The 22844-nt window shown below is 38.5% G+C and overlaps 1 protein-coding gene and 1 pseudogene across 3 annotated transcripts; one reads left to right on the forward strand and one right to left on the reverse strand.

The window, feature by feature from the left end:
• Nucleotides 1-17363: 17363 nt before the first annotated feature.
• LOC126625550 (eukaryotic peptide chain release factor subunit 1-3-like) lies at nt 17364-18375 on the forward strand (annotated as a pseudogene).
• Nucleotides 18376-18775: 400 nt separating this feature from the next.
• Nucleotides 18776-20275, reverse strand: LOC126627077 (protein yippee-like At4g27745). 3 transcript variants are annotated; one of them, XM_050296499.1, is made up of 3 exons: nt 20076-20275; nt 19832-19959; nt 18776-19209 (listed from the first exon to the last, which is right to left on the reverse strand). In XM_050296499.1, the coding sequence occupies exons 2-3, from the start codon at nt 19922-19924 to the stop codon at nt 18982-18984; spliced, it is 321 nt and encodes a 106-aa protein (XP_050152456.1). In that variant the 5' UTR covers nt 19925-19959; nt 20076-20275; the 3' UTR covers nt 18776-18981. The 3 variants fall into 3 exon arrangements, with proteins under 3 accessions (XP_050152456.1, XP_050152457.1, XP_050152455.1); XM_050296500.1 differs by having other exon boundaries at nt 19832-19994; XM_050296498.1 differs by having other exon boundaries at nt 19832-20273.
• Between the last annotated feature and the right edge of the window lie 2569 nt (nt 20276-22844).

The following is a 22844-nucleotide window of genomic DNA, read 5'->3' on the forward strand; positions in this document are numbered from 1 at the left end:
TAAGGCTGAGAAAGATCGCTTCTAATGCAGAGATACTATCAGTTGGGCGAGCGAAGGAATGGATCAAAAAGGACAGGAAAGAAACAATTCAATCCCACCGTACGTATTACCCAGTTGAACAAAAAGAATCATCTGTACTTGCTTAGCCCTAAATTACAAAGTTAACATTTGTACTTGCTTATACCTACTCCAACCCTTGGAGTAAAACTCAAATTTTAGGTTTTAAACTTACCCGAACTTGCTCCAACTGTAAGATCCCAAATCGCCTAGGGGTGAGGATCTTGTAGATGTGACACCAACCCTTGGGGCAAATATGTGTTAAAACTCAAAACTCATTTCTGGGCTAAATTTAGCCCATGATTCCCTCAGGGTTAGTGGGGCTGACTCACCATATATGTATATTTTTTTTTATTTATAAATTCATTGAATCCAACGATAAAAAAAAAAATCTCTAGTCCTAATTTAAATTCAATGGCTAAAGTGATTAAAAAGAAATTCTTTTATGTGTTTCATAGTGTTTCACGGTTTCATGGTGTCAGTTAATGATTTTTCAATATTTGTCGAAATTTAAATATTTTCATGTTAAAATGTTTATAAAATTAAATTAGGATAGTCTACATAATTTTTTTCTTATAAAAAAGTTACTTTAAAAAAAAATTAGCCTAAATTCATTCTTTAATAATTTGGGACTAAAATTTTAATCAGAAGGGTTGGAGCAAAAAGTTGTTTATGTGTTAAAACCTAAATTTTCTGGGTTAAAAATTTTAGGTTTTAACCCAAGGATTGGAGATGACCTTATTTGGTTAACGGTGAGTGAAGTTGTGGTGCCAAAGTACAACTCCAGTCAGTTTAGTGGGAAAATCAGAGCAACATAATAGTAGGATTGAAGTGGAGTTGTATCTCATTTTTCTACTCCCTAAATTTCTAGAGGGCATAAACTTACCAACACTATGAAAATAGTATAATGGAGAAACAAATTGTCATCTATGATAACTCTACAGAAGAAAATGCAATATTTTTGTATGTTTTTCCATTTATATCAGTCTATAACCTCGAGACTTTCTAGATACTCTTGACATGTGTGGTGTGACACACTCCGATCCGGATCTCGGTAGGCACTAAAATTGAGGCATGCTTGTCATCATCCAGATGGTAATGAAGCCATGATCTTCGACCCCCAATTACATACATACATAATAATAGTTCAGAGCACAATTGTCTAATACCAGTTTACGGATAAAGCTGAGTAGATAACCTACTTGATAATGATGTGTCAGCGCCTGGAATGATGCCTCGATGTCAAAAATGCTCATGTCAACTGTTACGGATTCATGTATGTACTGAGCACTAAGTCTAAGTTTATACAGGTATATACATGCCACAAGATAAGTAGTAATGATTCCAACGTTCATAAAATCATCATCGTCATAAATCATAATTCATAAATCCGGTAAAGTCTATACCAAAGACAAATCATAAAAATATCACATCAAAAAATCAAAGACATGATACACCGTTTAATTTTATTTAATCTTATGACCGCATCTAACTTTCAAGTTAGACTGCCTACATACTTTGTGAAGAGATCAAGCCAATTATAGTTCACCCTTTATACGAGAATCTCAATATATACCACTTAAACATTGAATATCGTACTTAATAGAAATAAATGTCTCGCTTAACCATAAAATAGAGTGACGATGGGCAAGTTCTACCTGCTAGGCTCTAGTGGGCCTCTAATGATGCTAATGTCAATATTCGAGAATTATTCGGGATAGGTTGGCCCAAGTCAACCCATCTGACAAAAAAATGGTTTTCTTTAGAGTCAACCACCCTAATTTTTCCCATTTCAGAAGATCCACTCATTAGATTTCCGATCCATAAGTTCCTATGGCCAACACATTATGTTTACAATAACATATTACAATTTTATAACGAACCAACGTTCAGATTTCCGTCTGCAACAAATTCAAGTGGCAGTTAATTCTGGAACTATGTTCAAATGATCAAATTTGAAGAAACGGGTCGTAGGTCGAAACCCGAACAAGTCAATAGTCAAAGTTAACGGTCAACGAGGCATAATATTCCGTCGCCAAACTAAATATTCCCTTAAAACTAACATAATATTTTGATCATGATTTGAAAATGGGTCGAGTCAGATTCGGGTTTGGATTTGGTCATATCAGGTCGAATGCGGGTTACCGGATTCAGGTTGGGTTCTCGGGTCGAGTCAACCCGGTTTCACGCCGTTGTCTGGATTTTTTCACCAGAAAACCCAGAATTTCCTCGAGCTTGTATCATTGTCATGTCTCCACCATTTCACACGGTCCATACATGAAAATTTAATTACTCAAAGAGATGAACACAGCTTGATGCTCCCTTCCCTCTGGAAATCACTTTCAAGGTAAAACTTTCGATGCCATCCAAGTTGCATTTCTTATAAGCTAGTAATCCACAATGAAATCAAGATTAAAAAGAAAACCCATAACTTGAAAATTGGAAATTATGAAACTTTTTGTTTAATTGTGAAATGCGCAGTGGAGTGATCACCTGCAAATGCTAGAAATGTTGGAGACGTGATGATTAAATTGATGGATAAAGATTAATTAAGAGTTGCAGCTGGCTATTGGGAAAAATGACATGTGAAAACAGCTGATGTTCCAACATAAAATCAGTTGTCAATATTGGTAGTAGCACAATCTCTTATAAAATCTTGCAACATTTCTCCTTTCAAGAATTTGAAACTCTTTTAACTACACATTCTCACATCACCTTGAGCTAAATTACAAAGTTACCGTTTGAATGTACTTATTTGGTTGACGGTGAGTGAAGTGGTGGTGCCAAGGTACAACTGTAGTCAGTTTAGTGGGGAAATTGGCAGCAACATAATAGTAGGATTGAAGTGGAGTTGTATCTCATTTCTCTAACTCCCTAAATTTCTACATGACATAAACTTACCAACACTAGTGAAAATAGTATAATGGAGAAACAAATTGTCATCTATGATAACTCTACATAAGAAAATGCAATATTTTTGTATGTTTTTCCATTTATATCAGTCTATAACCTCCAGACTTTCAAGATACTCTTGACATGTGTGGTGTGACACACTCTGACCCGGATCTTAGTAGGCACCAAAATTGGCATGCTAGCCATCACCCGATGGTAACGAGGCCATGATATGCATGAAAATAATATAAATAAAATTATCAACTAACCAAACTTACCAAAAATTTGACAAAACTTCCTTTAGAATAGGGATAAGCCCAAATTAAAACACCGGCATGAAATCAAAAGGGCCACACTTAATGGGTCTCGGACCCCCATTACATACATAATAATAGTTCAGAGCACAATTGTCTAATACCAGTTTACGGATAAAGCTAAGTACATAACCTACTTGATAATGATGTGTCAGCGCCTGGAATGATGCCTTGATATCAAAAATGCTCATGTCAACTACTACGGATTCATGTACATACTGAGAACTAAGTTTAAGTCTGTACGGGTGTATGCATGACACAAGATAAGTAGTAATGATTCCAACGTTCATAAAATCATCATCGTCATAAATCATAATTCATAAATATGGTAAAGTCTGTACCAAAGCCAAATCATAAAAATATCACATCCCAAACTGTAAAACCCCTCCCCAAATTCTTTGTAATTTTGTACCAAATATTGTTGAAATGACAATTTTACCCCCAAAATCCTACCCTATCCGGATCCATTTTCAGATTTCTCTTCTCTCTCCGTCTACCGCGTGGCAGTCCACTAACTCCTCCCTACCATTTTCTCTCATTCCTCCGAGTCAGCACTCTCATTTCTCTCTCTCAGCTCACTATTCTCTCTCTCACACACACTCATTCTCTCTCTCTGACCCTCTCTTTCTTCCCTTCCTGGCCACACCCAGACACCCACACACACACACATAATCGCACCACAACAATTACAGCACCACCACCTCCATCACCTTGCTAACTATCTCTCTATCTCTCTATCTTTATCTCTCTCTTTCTATCTTTATCTCTCTCTCTCTCTCCCTGCCTCTGTGGAGCACAGATGATCTTCGGTGAGTCCGACGACTTTAAGCCCAAAATTCGGCCACGATAAGAGACCCTAAAGGTATGGAACTCTTCTCCTTCCTCATAGTCCATGGTTTGATTGTTCAGTTTAGTGTAGAATCGAGGTCGATCAGAGCTCGGGAAGCTCCGGTCTTCTACCTCGTCAAAATCGGGTCAAACCCGACTTGAGATCCTAAGATCCGGATTGATACCCAGCCCAAAACCCTTTAGAACCTAGGTCTTTGGGCCGAGACGACACGGACCTTTGGTCCAGTTAACCTAGGTCGTTGGGACTTAGAACCCGACTAGTGGTGAAGCCCAGACCTACCGAACCCAAGCCCAAACCCTAGTGGGCCCAAGCCCAGGATCCGTACCAAGGTCCGACCCGGATCTGGCCTAACCCGGTCTGATCTTTGATCCAAGCAAGTGCATAGGCAAGTGGAACACACGCGCCATCGTCCACGGCTACGCCGGTGACTTTTCCAGCGACTTTTCTTGGCCCTCAGCCACCGAAGCCGCCACATTGCGACAGTGCGTAGGGGTACCTGAGGTCCATTTTTATGTTTTTCGACATCCTGAATCCATTTATGACGTCCGTTTTTTGAAATTCAATCGTTTGAGTATAGTTTTATTAATTGGACCCTTTATGTGCTTAAGTGAGATTATTAACGGCAATTTCGTCCTTCCTATTTCGTACGGCTATTCGACAATAGAGTATCTGTGAGTGGACCCCTTCTAAAATGCATGTTTTAATAGTATAATTGCATACATGAAAAGCATGATTTAATACATATTATGAGATATTATGCTTACTGAGAATAGTTTGAATTACCATATTTTATCAAACTGATGTTCTTTGTAGTATATATGATGGATGACTATATAATGCTTACGAACATGTTTTTACACACTTCTTTATAGTATATATGATGGATGACTATATGCTATGAAGATGTTTTTTTTGATATATGTACTTATGTTGGAACGAGTATATTCAATGCTTTGTGCTTATCTAGTGGTCGATGTTCCACCTACGGGCGAGGGATATGGTTATTGGCTGCGGGCTAGGAGAAATAATCTCTGGCTTCGAGCCGAGAGTCATGGAGTTGGCATTGGGCCGCGAGAAATAATCTCTGGCTTCGAGGGCAGAGACAAAGTAGATGGTATTGGGCCGGGAGATATTGTTATTGGATACGACTTTTTAGTACTGTTTATACCATACTTAGGGCCTCCGTATTTAGATCTCGTATAAATATTCGAAGGACTTAAATGTAATTATGTAATAAAGGAAGGGGCAAATATGTAATAAGTGATGAGCCCTTATTCTATAAAAGGACTCATCACCCTCACAATTGAGGGAGGCTCACTCTCACCCTCAGAGACCAATTCCTAAGCCCTCTCACCCCCACTCAAAGCTCTCACTCTCGGAGCTCTCTTTCCCTCAGATAAATACATATTCAGTGTGGACGTAGCCCAAACCTTGGGGTGAACCACGATACATCTTGTGTTATTTATATTTCATGTAGATTCACGGTCGGATTTACGTTGTTCCAAGACCTCCAGTTTTGTGCATCAACATTTGGCGCCGTTTGTGGGAAACGACACAAAAAGCTATGTCGGTTCTCTTTCATTTCTTCACATCCACCGTGAATCTGCAAAAACCCAGAACCTCCCTCTTTGGGCTTTTCCAGAAAAGCTTCACAGACTCTGTGCAGTTCAAAAAACCCTTCCAAAAATCCATTTTTCTTTCTCTTGAATCTTCCTCTTCTTCCCACTCCTTCCAACCTGCAGAAATCCTAAGCATTGAATTCCCCAGTTTCTCTCATTCAATTTGTTTAGGTGGTTGCCTGCTCCCAAAGTTTAATGTTAAACCCTACTTTGAAAATTGAAATTAATTGCGAGATTGAGAGGCAAAGGCAGAGGAGAAATCGATGGGGAACAAGATCGCTCGAACGGCGCAAGTGTCGGCGTCGGAGTACTACCTCCACGACCTGCCGTCATCCTACAACCTGGTCCTGAAGGAAGTTCTAGGGCAGAGCCGCTTCTTCAAGTCGATTGAGTGCAAACACGGCGAGGGTTTGGTTCTCAACAGTCACGAGTCATAACTGAGTCACCAGTCTGAGGCGGTTGCCAATGTGGACGGTGTCCGTTCAGGATCAAGAGACTGTCACACAGAACGCCTACCACGCCGCCGCCTACTCCTTCTCCGATGACACCCTCGTCCTCGTCCTCATCACCAACCAACTTTGTAAGGACCTCACCTCCATCAACGAGTTCGAGCAGTGAGGTTTTCATTCAAAAGAAAGCAATCGCTGTGCTCTTGAGTTTGTTTGATAAATACCCAGATGCCTCCTCTCCAGACCATCAAATCTCGATCCCTGTTCCTCAAGACTGCCACTTTGAGCGTTGTCTTTTGTGGGTCGGTCGTGGATTGCGAATACGCCACGCTGACTATTAAACGTGGGTTGCAGGTTGGACTGGCTCTGCCTCCGAAAACAGCGTCGACAGCAGCTGGCGAAGAACACAAGATGACGTCGTAGGCGGATCTACCGAGGCGGAGAGAAACAAACTTGTGTTCTTCAACGGCGGGATTTACAGCTTCGATTTGAGGGACTTGTTGAGAGCGACGACTGAGGTTTTGGGGAAGGAAAGCGTGGCAATACGGTGCCGCTGCGCGCGTTTTACTTTTCGAAGGACGAGCGACGATGAGCTGTGGATGAGAGCAGAAGAGTTTTCAGAAAGTAAAAGCAAAAAAAAAAAAAACAGAAAAGAAGATGCAATAAACAGAAACAAAAGAGAAAGCAAAAAGAAAAAAGAAAAAAGCATGGCTACCCACTAATGCACAGCAGCCCAAACTCCAAGTTGATTAAGGGAATCAACTTGGCATGACAACGCAGAAGATGCCCACCAACTTTCATCATGCATGTTCCCACTCTTCACAGACGACACTATGATGTTAAAGTGAAAAGAAAAGGCAAAAGAGAAAGCAAAAGTAATGAATAAACACCCCACCAGAATGATGTGATTTACTTTTTTGACAGATGTATGATGTAATTTATTTTTCTTATCTCCCGGAGACATCTGTATAAACCTCATCAGAGGGTAAAAAAAAATGGCAAAGCCCAAAACAAATGGGCTGGCATGTTGTGGAGGGTGAAAGCCCATAAGCCCGAAATAGCACCAACCAGGTGATCAAAAGTACGCCAAGTACTCCAAAATTATTCGGCAAACCGCCGCTATTACCACCAACCAGGTGATGAAATGTACAACCCGTACTCTAATATCATTTGGAAACTAGCCATTCATGCCACCAACCAGGTGATGAAATGTACAACCCGTACTCTAATTTGGCAACTAGCCATTCATGCCACCAACCAAGTGATGAAATGTACAACTCGTACTCTAATTTGGCAACTAGCCATTCATGCCATCAACCAGGTGATGAGATGTACAACCCGTACTCTAATTTGGCAACTAGCCATTCATGCCACCAACCAGGTGATGAAATGTACAACCCGTACTCTCCTTCATGCCACCAACCAGGTGATCAAAAGTACGCCTAGTACTCCAAATTATACATGAGTATTACTCATATCATTCATACATAAACATTCATGAGCATCACTCATGACAATCATACATAAACATTCATGACTATCATTCATGAGCATCACTCATGTTAACATTCATGAGTATCACTCATGACAACATCCATGAGCATCACTCATGTCACTCAACATAAACATTCATGAGCATCACTCATGTCAATCAGCTTCAAAAGCTTCATTTACATAGCTCTAGCTTCAAAAGCTTCATTGACAGAGCTCTAGCTTCAAAAGCTTCATTTATAAAAGCTCTAGCTTCAAAAGTTTCATTTACAGAGCTCCAGCTTCAAAAGCTTCATTTACAAAAGCTCTAGCTTCAAAAGCTTTATTTACAGAGCTCCAGCTTCAAAGCCTCACTTGCAAAGCTTCACCTACAAAGCTTCAGTGCAGGATATAAAAATACCGCCTCCGAACAACCGCCACTTCGGCCCATACATGGATTCAATTTGAAGTCTCCAGCCAACAGACTCTATTGACTGAATACTTAGGGGACTACATTATGTACCATATATTGGGCCTCAACTGGGCCTCATGAAAAATACTCGGGGGACTTAAACTTATGTATTGAGGAGCGAGCCCTTATTCTATAAAAGGGACTCCCTCACTTTCATTAGAGAGCACCCATCACTTATGTATTGAGGAGCGAGCCCTTATTCTATAAAAGGGACTCCCTCACTTTCATTAGAGAGCACCCATTATTCATGTATTGAAGAGCGAGCCCTTATTTTATAAAAGGGACTCTCTCACCATCATTAGAGAGCATCGCCGCCAGCTGAGCAACCGCATCGCCGCGAGTATCAACTCTAGCACATTATTCATGTATTGAGGAGCGAGCCCTTATTTTATAAAAGGGAATCCCTCACCATCATTAGAAGAGTATCGCCGCCAGCTGAGCAACTGCCTCGCCGCGAGCATCAACTCTTAGCCCATCATTCATGTATTGAGGAGCGAGCCATTGTTCTATAAAAGGGACTCCTCACCTTCAACGCCACAAGCCGAACCAACCAAGGCAACATAAGCCACGAGCCGAGCAGCCTAGCAGCATGTGCTACTTCTAGTTGAGCATCATTTCAGATTGAGCACCGCCTCATATCGAACATCAGTTCAAGACAACATCTAGTTACTTCGGCCCACACATGGACTGAATTTCAAGTCTCCAGCCAAAAGACTCTCTTGACTGAAGACTTGGGGGACTACTGTTTATACCATACTTAGGGCCTCCGTATTTAGATCTCGTATAAATACTCGGATGACTTAAATGTAATTATGTAATAAAGGAAGGGACAAATATGTAATAAGTGAGGAGCTCTTATTCTATAAAAGGACTCCCCACCCTCACAATTGAGGGAGGCTCACTCTCACCCTCAGAGGCCAATTCCTAAGCCCTCTCACCCCCTCTCAAAGCTCTCACTCTCGGAGCTCTCTTTCCCTCAGATAAATACATATTCAGTGTGGACGTAGCCCAAACCTTAGGGTGAACCACGATACATCTTGTGTTATTTACATTTCATACAGATTCACGGTCGGATTTACGTTGTTCCAATACCTCCGGTTTTGTGCATCAACAAGTACACTATATACGAGATATGTTTTGGAAAGATTTTATGGCATGCTAGGGTTTTCGGAAAACTTATTACATACTATGCTTTTAGTTTTCATAAAACCTTGGGGTTAGTATGTTGATAACTGTTTCAGTATTATATATATATATATATATATATATATATATATATATATATATATATATATCAACTTGGTCCACTAATGTTTGTTTTACTCCCCCTTTAGGACTTAGGAACGAGGCTTATGATCCGCACTACGAGGCATTCCCCTACTAGTGATATCACATCGTTCTCTCTACTATGACACTATTGCAATAACACCTCTCTATTTTACTTTCCGCTTGTACTCCAGATTAGTTGTATGCTCTTAACATGCCATGCATTACCATTATATTCATTGTTGGCAACTGAATATTATTATGGTATTTTGTAAGACTTATATTATTATATTATTTATGTAATTCGAGCGAAGTTTTATGCATGTTTCACATGTTCTCAGCATTTGCATTCATAAATGGCTTGTGTCACCCTCGGGTGTCGGCCAACACGTGACCATCCCGATGTCCCACGGACATCGGGATCAGGGCGTGTCATAAACTCGAAGACATGATACACCGTTTAATTTTATTTAATCTTATGGCCGCATATAACTCTCAAGTTAAACTGTCTACGTACCCTATGAAGAGATCAAGCCAATTATAGTTCACCCTTCATATGAGAATTTCAATATCTACTACTTAAACATTGAATATCGTACTTAATAGAAATAAATGCCTCACTTAACCATAAAATAAAGTGAAGATGGGCAGGTTCTGCCTACTAGGCTCTAGTGGGCCTCTAATGATGCTAATGTCAACATTCGAAATTATTTGGGATATGTTGGCCCAAGTCAACCCTTAGATAAAAATATGGTTTCTTTTAGAGTCAACCACACTAATTTTTCCCATTTCGGAAGATCCACTCATTGGATTTTTGATCTATAAGTTCCTAAGGCCAACACATTATGTCTAAATAACATATTACAATTTTATAACGAACCAACGGTTAGATTTCCATTTGCAACAAATTCAAGTGGCAGTCAATCCTGGAACTGTGTTCAAATGATCAAATTTGAAGAAACGGGTCGAAACCCGAACAAGTTAACAGTCCAAGTTAACGGTCAACGACGCATAATATTCCGTCGTCGGACTGAATATTCGCTTAAAACTAACAAAATATTTTGATCATGATTTGAAAATGGGTCGGATCAGATCCGGGTTTAGATTGGGTCGGATTTGGGTTACCGAATTCGAGCTAGGTTCTAGGGTCGAGTCGACCTTGTTTCACGCCGCTGCTAGCGTCGGAATCTAGGTTTTCTCGTCGAAAAACCCAAAATTTCTTCGAGCTCGTATCATCGTCGTTTCTCCACCATTGCACACGATCCATATATGAAAATTTAACTACTCAACGAGATGAACACAAGTTGGTGCTCCCTTCCCTCTGGAAATCACTTTCAAGGTAAAACTTTCGATGACATCCAAGTTGCATTTCTTATAATTCTAACCTAAATGTGTACAAGTTCATCGTCTCCTTGTCATATGTTTACATCTTTAGGAAGCCTTGCATCAAGATTAGCTCGATGACTGTATCTTTATTTTGAGGAAAACATTGAGAACTGTTTGCTCCCTAAATCCGCCATGGGCCTTGCGGGCATGCCGGGGATTTGCTCACATACGAGATTGGTGGGGGTGCGGGCGTGCCACTACCAGATGCCGCTAGTAGACGGGATTTGAATGATTAAGGTTGCGCCTGAGTTTGACTTCGAACCAAGAGATTGTGCCATTGAGTGGGAGTTACTCAAATTAAGGTTCTTTGTTTGCCTTAAAAATAAGGACTTTACTTATATGGAGAGATAGAACAATATGTAAATGACAAGGTTGCTTGGAAATATAAATGACAGAGGAAAGTGACTAATATTGCAGATTACTTGCAGATTAAATGACTGAAAGAGGGTTGTACATAAAAGCTACAAATAAGATCGATACTACAAGTGAGTAGCAGAGCTAATAAACAAGAAAAGCAAAGGATGCTTGGCTAAAAATGAATGTCTACAAGGAAGCTGATGAGCTAATTTGAGTAGAGTTTTGATTGGTTGTTTTGAGTGTCCATAATCCTTCTCCATCTGCTTCTTTATATAGAGGTCTGGAAGAGCCCCCTTGCTGAGGACATTACACTTGCCCGAAAGAAGCTTGGGCAGCTTGCATTTCCCTTGCCAACTTGCATGGAGAAATAATATTAAAAGGGAAACTTGCATTTCCACCACATGCTTTCATCACATGTTTTCCCACTTGTAATAAACTAACATTTAAAAGAAGCAAGTTGGCTTTTTTCACATGTTCTCTGCATCCACATCCGTATGTTGCCTTCCAACCCTTTTGCAAGCATGCAATTTGTTGATTAAACAAAGGCTTGACAAACCTCCACCACCCAAACAAATGGAAGAATCAATATTATAGTGTCAAACCCCTCCACTTGATAGCTAAATATCTTCAAAGTTAGTCTTCTTGCTCATTAATCCTCCAAATGCCATATTTTACCCAAATTGCCCAAATAAGTAAAAATGGGTATATTTTGAGTGCAAATAGTGCCCCCCAAGTTTTACAAATTTGAGCAAAGTTTGTGAAACTTACGACTCCAATGCTGCCAGGATTGATGTCGAAGGAAGAGACACGTCTACCTCTTCGGTCATTCTATCGTTGATAAACTTTGGCAAGAGCAGCAAGGCAATTGGTAGTGCAACTAGCATTGGAAAGAATGTTGTTGTCTGGATTGTGTTCCTTCTTGATACCAAAAAACATGGGAGCATCCTTGTTGGTCACAAAAAATAGTAAACTGGAAAAATGCCCGAAGTCAGGCAAACTAGAAAACACAGAAAAAGAATGGAGAAGAGAGAAATTTGGGCAACTTTCCTTTTCATTCTTCTTTTTCTTTTTGGCCTCTTTTCATATGTAATATAATATAATATAATACATATAATACATATACAAATATAGGTAGAAGGCCCATTCGGGCAAGTATAATATATATATATATATATATATATGGAGCCCTTTCAGGCAAAGTGAAGGAAAGAGAAAGTAAGAAAGGAAAAGAAAGGGAAATGAGAGAAAGAAGAGGAAAGATAGTGACAGCCACTTGGGCTACAGGGAAGAAAAGAAGTAGGCTTATAATATAATATAATATAAACACAAATAAATAAATAAATAAATAAATATATATATATGTAGAAGGCCCATTCGGGCAAAGTGCCCAGATTCTCTTTCTTAACTCTTTTTCTATAATATAATATATTTCAAATATATAAGGAGAGTAAGTACTTGTCTCCTTTCAAGTAGTATAATATAGATATATAGAGAGCCCTAATGGGCAAAATGGAAGAAAGAGAGAGACAAGGAGAAAGAAAGAAAGAAAAAGAAAGAGAGAAATAATAAAAAAAAAAACAAAAAGAAAGAGAGAAGAAGTCCCTCTTTCGGGTAAAAGAGGGGACAGAAGAGATAAAAAAGAAAAAGAAAAAGAGAGAGAGAACAATCCTTTTTCGTTCCTAAACTTTGCATCTTTGGAATTAGGAGAAGTGAAGAGATGTCTCTCAAAACAGAAGCTCCAAACAGCAAAGCCAATTTCCAGTGTGTTTGAGAAATTCAAAGCAGAAGCTCCAAACAACAAAGCCAATTTCATCATCCTCTTGGCTGACGAGGACCTCTACCCCTTTCTACCATAACAAAGAGGGTGTGCAGGAAACAGAGCAATCAGCGCAGTATGTAAAAAGAACACTTCATGTTTGCCAGATCGAATATGGGGCCCCACATTTGATTGACAATATCTAAATCAATTGTAGTGGAGAAGATATCATGTCCCTCGGGCAAAATTGTAGTTCCGTCGGGCCACAACAACATAATTTTCTGTCATCTTCCTCCAGCTTTCGAATTTCACATTTAGATGCAGCTCCATTTTTCTATTTTCTCACACATGAAAACTAGTCTCCAGTGATTAATAGTAGCCACATCAAAAGCTCTTACTGTAGCCTCCAATGGTAGTCGTCGAAGTAGCCCGACCCTTGGTTGTAGGAGCTGGTGAGAGTTGGGGAGACATGCAGAGTCTGTTGGTGGTGAGCAGGGAAGACGTCAGTCTCGTCAGGCATGGTTATGATTCCATCGGGCACCACCAGTCGGGCAAGATAACCCTATGCTTTCTTGCAATAGCCATTAAGAAACAGATGACATGCTTTTCAGCAGGAAAGCCATAGTTTCGGCTTTTTATGAAACTCCTCACTCCATGAATTTGGGTACAGCCACTGGATGGTTTTCTAATTTCAACTTTTGGGTTCGAGCTAAATACACCCATTGGATAAGAGAAAAGTGGAAAGAAGGGTAAAAATGGCTACTCACAAACTGCCAAACTCTTTATATTTTCTGTTATTTTTCTCTACATCATCTAACCCTAAAAGAAACAAAGAAAGAGAGGAATAAAGCCCCCCAGCAAGAAAGTAAGAAATAAAAACAAAAACAAGAAAGCAAAATCTTTTTGTGGTTTTTGGAATTTTTAATTTTTATATCTTTTTCTTTGTAACAACGCAAGAAACAAACAAAGAAAACACAGCCATTCAGGCAAGTGGAAATAAAAATAAATAAAAAGAAAGACTTACCAGGCTACTAAAACGGTAAAACATAAAGAACAAAAAGACAAAGCCTTTTTGGGTGAACCAAAACAACAAAAAGAAAGCCCTTAGTCTGGCAACAGAAATGCCCACTTGGGCAAGGTGAAAAAGGGTACCAAGATTTTTAAAAGCAAGAGGAGAGAGAGCCCTTTTCGGGCAAATTAAAACAAACCAGATTTTAATTTTTTTTTTATTATATTTTCTTTGTTGTCTTTTTCAAAACTATAATATAATATAATATACTATATATATATATATATATAATATAAATATGACAAGCCCATTCGAGCAAAGAACTTCCACTGCCCTTTTTCACATATAATATATAGATATATATATAAACATAGCCCTTTCGGGCAAAGCAGAGGATAGGATAGAAAGAGCTAGAAAGAAACAGGAAAGAAAGAGAAAATGAGGAGAAGGGTACTCGAGAAAATGTACAAAAGAATAACACAAGAGAAAGTTATTCGGGCAAATTGGGTGAAGCCCTTTGGCTGCTCAAGTATTATTCTTCTCTCAACACTCAAATCTTTTCCTTTTTTTTAAAAATTAAGTGTAGAGAGATCAGACCCACCATTTTAATTGGCCATGCCATGTAGCTTGGGAACCATAGGAGATGGCCATTCATGTTTGACCCCAAGCTTTGTCCTCCTTGAGATCTCAGTTTGGATGGCATGCTTGTGTTGGCGGGGAGGAGTGTATGAGCTTTTTTCTTCTTCTTCGGGCTCCACATGAGGTGTGAGTTCGAGCCCCCCGAGCGTTGGTGTTTGGCCTACAATAGCCACAAGCTCTATCTTAGCCGTTATCAGTTTCAATATGTCGGCTTGGTCTTCTACAACCATATCTATTTTCATAGATTTTTCATTGGGTGGGGCCATTGTTTGGCCTTCATCAACGTGTATGATTTGTTCTTCCTTGGTTGTAGTAGGGTGAGTGTGCTTTGTAGAGGGGATTTGACACATTTGATCTATCAACTTTCTCAAAGTTTCTCCAAAAGTTGTATAGCTTTCCTCCACCTTTCTAAAACACTTAGTCACCTCTTCATCATATTTGATGCTTGCCATATGGAGTTTGGACACCTTCTCTAATTTGCCCACATCCTCTCTGCAGAGCTTTTCATCCGGATGATCATGAGTTGGCATTTCATATATTGACTCTATGTACTCATTGGAAGCCTTTTGATACTCAAAGCCATTGGTTGGCCTATCATAGTATTCAAAAGTGTGATTGTCTTCAAAAGAATAATAACCTTCATCATAACCATAAGTTGGCCAATCTTCAAGAATATTATTTATTTGATGGCCATTAGTTGGCTGACAATCATATTCCATGGGACTTGAGTATTCTTCAGCCATGTACCCATAAGTTGGCAACTCATAGGTTGGCTCTATGTGATAGCCATAGCTTGGGCGTTCTTCAACACCGCCATCCTCCTCATACTCCAAAAAAGCAGAAAAATCATGAACATAAGGATTGTTCATGATCTAACTTCATATAAGGATCCCACCGGGCGTGCCAAAATATGTTTGCTCCCTAAATCCGCCATGGGCCTTGCGGGCATGCCGGGGATTTTCTCACATACGAGATTGGTGGGGTGCGGGCGTGCCACTACCAGATGCCGCTAGTAGACGGGATTTGAATGATTGAGGTTGCGCGTGAGTTTGACTTCGAACCAAGAGATTGTGCCATTGAGTGGGAGTTACTCAAATTAAGGTTCTTTGTTTGCCTTAAAAATAAGGACTTTACTTATATGGAGAGATAGAACAATATGTAAATGACAAGGTTGCTTGGAAATATAAATGACAGAGGAAAGTGACTAATATTGCAGATTACTTGCAGATTAAATGATTGAAAGAGGGTTGTACATAAAAGCTACAAATAAGATCGATACTACAAGTGAGTAGCAGAGCTAATAAACAAGAAAAAAAAATGATGCTTGGCTAAAAATAAATGTCTACAAGGAAGCTGATGAGCTAATTTGAGTAGAGTTTTGATTGGTTGTTTTGAGTAATCCTTCTCCATCTGCCTCTTTATATAGAGGTCTGGAAGAGCCCCCTTGCTGAGGACATTACACTTGCCCGAAAGAAGCTTGGGCAGCTTGCATTTCACTTGCCAACTTGCATGGAGAAATAATATTAAAAGGGGAACTTGCATTTCCACCACATGCTTTCATCACATGTTTTCCCACTTGTAATAAACTAACATTTAAAAGAAGTAAGTTGGCTTTTTTCACATGTTCTCTGCATCCACATCCGTATGTTGCCTTCCAACCCTTTTGCAAGCATGCAATTTGTTGATTAAACAAAGGCTTGACAAACCTCCACCACCCAAACAAATGGGAGAAACAATATTATAGTGTCAAACCCCTCCACTTGATAGCTAAATATCTTCAAAGTTAGTCTTCTTGCTCATTAATCCTCCAAATGCCATATTTTACCCAAATTGCCCAAATAAGTAAAAATAGGTATATTTTGAGTGCAAACAATAACACTTATGTGCGATTTATTAAATGGGTCGGTACAAGCATGACACGAAGTAAGATTAGTCTGGTTTTAAATGGGTTGGCTTGTTGTGCACCTGGCTTTAATTGAGGGTTTTATTGATCGAAAAGTTTAGTCGTTATCTTGTCAATTTCTGAATCGACTTGTGAAAATCAACTCCGTCGATCAAGATGCAAGCAAACCTTTTCAGAGCAATCTTCATGCTTCCCGCTCTTGGAAAGTTACTTTCAAGGTGAAACATTCGATGGAATCCTCCAAATTTTATGGTGCATCTCTTATGATTCTAAAAAAAACTCAAATGCAACACAATTAAATTCAACAATGTAATGAATCCTTCGAACCCATTATACATCATTTCTACCAAATTCAATAGATAACTAAATTCAAATGAATACATCAAGACCACTTCCTTGGCTAGGCCAACTGATATTTGCTCTCATGAACTGAACTTCCCCAACTCAAGCACTGGTTCCACGTGACCATTTATCCTATCAGTGAGTCTCACATTGATGGGAGGAGGGACCTTGCATGGGCTTATAAGATGTTAAGCTACCCCTCATATTGTCAATTGGTGGTTTTAGAGTAAAACTTCAACTTCTTCACTCTGGATATTATAAAAGAAACTTAGCAAGAAAATAAATACCATCTAGTCCGCACATATCTCTCATGCCTTTCCTGATATTTTCCTTGCCAACACATGTCATCAAAACCACCTGCTACATAATTCAAACCAGCTAGAAGAAAAGGAAGAACAATGGTTATTAAATGTCTATTTATCTATGCAAGCATTTGTAGAGTAATCTTCGTGCTCCATCTCCTCGTGGATGTCACTCTTAAGGTAATATATTTGATGGCATCTAAACACGCGTATTACTTTGTCGTCTTTTTCTCTTGCATTTGCATCTTTAAGAAGCCAGCCCTACATCAAGATTCGCTCGATGGATGCATTTTTAAGTAAAGTGAAATCTGAGGTTTCGTCAAGTGCTTGAAGCTGCACCATCTGCAGTTGGGATCAAATGTTCTGAACATCAAAAATAGGACTTCTCAAGTTTAATCATCTGTAATTTTTGAGAGAATTTTGTATTAGATGTTTATTCGTTATATGCTTAATTGTTAAGTGTCAATTACCTTAGACCTTTATGTTTTAATTAGATTGAAACTAATGCAGCTTTGCTGTGTATATATATATGAAGTAAAGATACTAGTAAAAAGCTTTAATCCCCAGATGCAATATTTTCAGTAAAGATACTAGTAAAAAGCTTTAATCAGCTCTTCAATTTGCCATAAGTTTGTTTATTAATCCAGCAACAACCAGCCCAATGTCAAAGGATTAGTACTGGCTGAATCAGCTGACTTGAAATCAAAGCTTGGAGAATCAGCTAATTTCGATCCCTGACTACCGGCAAAAGTACTGAAAGTGGCTGATGTTCTTATGAAGGAGACAGGAGAGAGTGGTTTCGATCGGCTATTAAGTTGTCGGCGGAGTATCTGTCCAATGTGAAATTTATACAGGAGCACAACTTGCTAGGAAAATACTTTGAGGAGGTTAGCCAGGGCGTAGATGGCACGCTAAAGGCTTTGGAGATGGAAGCGATTAAGACACTTATTTGTGTGGGAAAATCTTGAGATCAATAGGTATGTGTTAAAGAACTCGAAGACCGATGACATTGTTGAAAAACAGTTCGACAAGGAGCAGAAAAACAATGAGCAACTTTCGAGATCTTGCCAGCCAAGGAGATCTAGAGGTTCAGGAGAAGATCTCACCGTTTTAGTTGCGATCTTGAGTTTGTCACCAACAAATCACACGAGAAGTCGCAGTTTTTGGGGGGCATTGGAGGGTTTCTCCGATACCAGCTTGATATGAGGTCGTTCGATGAGTTTGGTGACGATGAAGTTGATGAGGATGGAGAAGTTTACGATGTTGAAGAGGCTGCTGATGATTCAACTTAGTATCTTTAAGTGGATTTCTGTGAAACAATTTACCAAGTTCAGTTCCATTCTGGTTCATCTTTGAGAAGCCGATGGAGCTAAACGATTTTGTTCCTAAACAAATGCTATTATTTTATCTACATGTGATGTGATGACTTTCATTGCATTTTTATTTTGATTTGGTCTCCTTAAGGATCTTAATTGATAGGTAATGCTGCCTATTTACTACTAATCATAATGCTCATGCATATCTGAAACAAAACATGCTGTTCTTCCAACATGGCAGCCCTGCACATACTTCACTCACAAGTAATCCATTATACTCGGAATGTCATTGACAGCCGGCTTGCTCAAGACAGCAGCCTGCTCTGGGGAGTATTTACGACGCAAGTTACTGAAAGAATATTTCTAGCCGGCTTACTGAATGAATTATTCACATCTTATTCCAATTAATTATATGTCGGTTTCCAGATACAATATTCACACAACAGACACGAGGAATCCACAACGAACAACAACAATTGAATTTTTCAACTGTTAAGAATTTGACAAGATAAATACAAGCACGAGCATCCATACACTTTCGTTTGACATGCAGACAGATGAATTTGAAAGCCTTCATAGATGCTACCAGTCTTCCTTGACTATCTTCGATTTCTCAAGAATGAATTTCCCTTCCTTGTACTTCTGTGTTTGCTCATATGCGCGTTCATACTTCCAACCCAGCACCTCATGGCAGTCGCAGCAGGAGACATCAGCAACCGTGTGCAGCCCAGTCATGAGTTGTCTGTCTTCTTTTGGCCCTACTGTAATGTTCATTGCATGTGAAAACAGAAACGCTCGACCATTTCTACCCTATGATTTAATAAAATAGAGAGTCGAATCAAGGTTTTCGCAATCCACTCATCATACCCAAATCCTGAAGACTATCGTACATACATACACACAATAACCATACGAACACAATGCAGAAAATAGAAACTCTCATCCGAACACAAGACAACCACTCGGCTCCTGGCATTGATAACTGAGTACAAATTGAATCTTCCTTTCATTTCCAACATGCAAAAAGGCGAAATTTTAATTCCTCAGTTACTCCAAAATTCAATGTAGTGAAAAGTTAAAACCAGTTCATCTCAAAATAAGAACGGAGTTTCGTTAGTTAATTGAGTACAAACTGAATCTTCATTTCAAATTAGGAAAAAGCTAAAATCGTATTCCTCATTTACGCCAAATGTAGTGAAAACTAAACACCAATTCATATCAAAAGAAGATCGTTAGTTACTTGAGTATGAACTGAATCTTCATTTCAGATTAGGAAAAGGCTAAAATTGTATTCCTCATTTCCTCCAAATGTAGTGAAGTAAACACCAATTCATTTCATTGTAAAAGACCGGATTTTCGTTAGTCATCCAATAAACAAAATGAGCGGCAATCAGAAAAACCACAACAACTTGATCAAAGTAAAATTGTACACCTGAAAAGCTTTCGAAATGACATCGTCGTGAAGGGCAACATGGTTTCGGCAATTGCAGCAGCTGTACAACCTCGGCCCAACCAATTCAGCCATCGAAAATCGAGATTACTACGAACAAGAACAGACCCCTTGAAGCCAAAATATACAAAATCAAGACCCTCTCCTTACAGAGCATCCAGCAATCAGCATAACTTCTTAGCAAAAAATCAAAATTACAAAAGTTCAAGAGTAACAAAATGCTTACCTTTTTAAACCAAAAGATATTGGTCTATATGATTTTGGATATCAACTAATCTTGTACGCAATTTCCGTTGACAGAACAAAACAGGACAGTGATTACGCGAAGAATCAAACAACTTAAGCCAACGATTAAGAGCAGTAATGGTGATTAGTTAAGCCAATAATTGCACAAAAACCCAACTTCTAAAACCACCACAAGATCAGAAACAAGCTAAAACTAACTACAATAATTGGAAATTAATCGTGGCTTAAAAATAAAACCCAGAATTTAAAAAGTGAAAATTTTGAAACTTTTTCTTTAATTATGAATCGTCAGTGGAGTGATCACCTGAAAATGCACGAGATATTGAATATGTGAAGATTAAACGGATGGATTAAGATTGATTAAGAGTTGTACCTGACCGGTGTGCCATGGTGAGAGAGAGTTTAATCGTAGTAGCAGTAAAGGAGAGATGCGTCGGTGTTTGGGTGAGTTGTAAACTTTCTGATCAGGAAGATGACAAGTTGCCTCGAAGCTGTCCAATGAGAAAATGACATCAGCTTTGCGCTATATTACAAAATTAACCATCCATGTATAACTATTCGGTTAACGGCCAAAAATGTGTGCGCGTCAAAGGACCATTCTAGTAAATCTAGTTGGAAAAGTCGGCAACTCTTCCGTAGATTTTAAAGAAAACTAACTAAAAGTTTTAAAAAATTGCCCTTTTAATAAAAAATCTTTTTTAAAGGTATAGTAAATAGTAACAATTAAAGGTAAAAATATGATTTTTCGTTAAAAGTAAACAGTACCGAAAGTATTTTATTAAAATTCAATATTTTACATGGATGATTGTTAACCGTTGATATAATATGAGATTGTATGCATTAGCCAGAAGTCTTCGCACTACTGTTACTAGCACAGCTCAATCAATCATTTACTTGATGGTGCTTTTTTTCTTAGGAAAACTAATGAAAAGGGCTTGAAAACTTTGAGTTTTAATGATAAGGACAAAATAAAGGGTAAAGTGAATAGTATCAGGATTGACTTTTTAGTGTAAAAATGTGGTTTTTCATTAAAGTGAACAGTACCGGGTGCTTTTCGTTAAAGTTCCCTTTTTTCTTTAGTCAAATGGTAAATATATTACCAACAAACAGCAACTGTAAAGATTAAAATTCAAATACAAAGTTAGCACAAAAGAAAAAGAGTGCTGATATTTCTACTCCTATGTCTTATGATAGGAGATTATTTTTGGAATGATAGTTGGTGGAGAAATAAGGTTTTAATTTTTTAACTTTTGGTGGTGGGTATAATTATAACGTAGGTGGATAAATAAGACATTGTGGTGGGTCTAGTAGCCCAGCACACAGAAAACACCAAATAGTGAAACCCTAAAGAAGCTACAATCTCTGTAGCTACTGCCTCCGCGGCATAGCACCTACTCCATGCCACAATCAACACAATATGTCGCCCCCTTGACTGCTTGCGAGTTCCCCATTGTTGAGTAAAAGTAAGGTCGCAGTATCCTCCCATGACCACCACAACAACGATGGCTACCACATGACATAGGAAGTCCACAAGAAGAAAGATCCCACATGCAACATCGCTAACAAAGGCAAACAGCAGGAAGGACCAACAAGGGCCAACAAAGGTGATGGTGCGAACACTCAAGCTGAAGCTCTACACATCCTCCCTAAATTCCGCGACAAATTGCAGAAAACACAAACGATAATCAATCGAACTCGTAAATGGATGGGAAGATGATGGAACCCACTGATGAAGATGATGTGAGCGATGAATTGTGGGAGATGGAAGAAACTGGTGATTTGGATTTGGGGTAAAGCTATTGAAACAACAAAGTGATGATAGCTACCCCCGATTCTAACCATAACTTGGGACCCTTTCATAGATTAAAGGCAGTGTCTCATGCACATTATTATTTGTGTAAATTAAATGTAAGTGGTCATTTAACATAGTGTGAAAAAAAATTTATTTTTTGCATGATAGTATGATTTTGAATTCCGTCGACACCTAATTTAACACATAATTTAACAAAATTTATCGTTTTGACAAAAAAAAAAAAGAGAATTTGGATGCAACTCTAAAAATATCAGTTTGAGGCAGTGCCTCATGCACATAATAAAATAAAATTTTGACTACTTAATTGTCTATTTCATTTGAGCGATAAATTTTTTTTATGAGACAATTTGTCACATTATTATAGTACATTTTTTTAAAATTTGTGTACACCATGAAGATGCTCTTAGCTCTGTTGATTGCATCTTGAGTCCCCTTAAATTAAAGGCTAGGTCTCTTGCATATTTTCAAAATTTCCTTATCTGTTTGGAAAGCAACATGGCCTGATATTGGACAGTATTATATGGAATACGAATACATGCAAGTTGCAACACCAACAATAATGTCAATTTTTGCAATTATGTTATAGACAATGTTAGGAAGACCAAAATTTTAAACTAAATTTACAAATTAAATAATGTGTCACCAATAAAAAAACACACACATTAATTGACACTTAATTAATAATTCAATCATCAACAATTAAATCATTTGGTTTAAAAATTATAGTTTCCCTAATATTATTAATTAGGTTACTATCATACTTCCATATAAAACAACTTTTTAAACTTAAAAACACAATACGTGAGTTTTTGAAGTTTTTTAACTCAACCTCCCTTTGCTCCCTCTCTGATCCTCCCTCTCTCCAATATCTTACTCTCTCATGCCCCGACATTACCTATGTTGTCAATCAAGTTTGTTAATACATGCACAATCCAA

The sequence above is a fragment of the Malus sylvestris genome, chromosome 6 (assembly GCF_916048215.2).
Source record: "Malus sylvestris chromosome 6, drMalSylv7.2, whole genome shotgun sequence".
Taxonomy (NCBI): domain Eukaryota; kingdom Viridiplantae; phylum Streptophyta; class Magnoliopsida; order Rosales; family Rosaceae; genus Malus; species Malus sylvestris.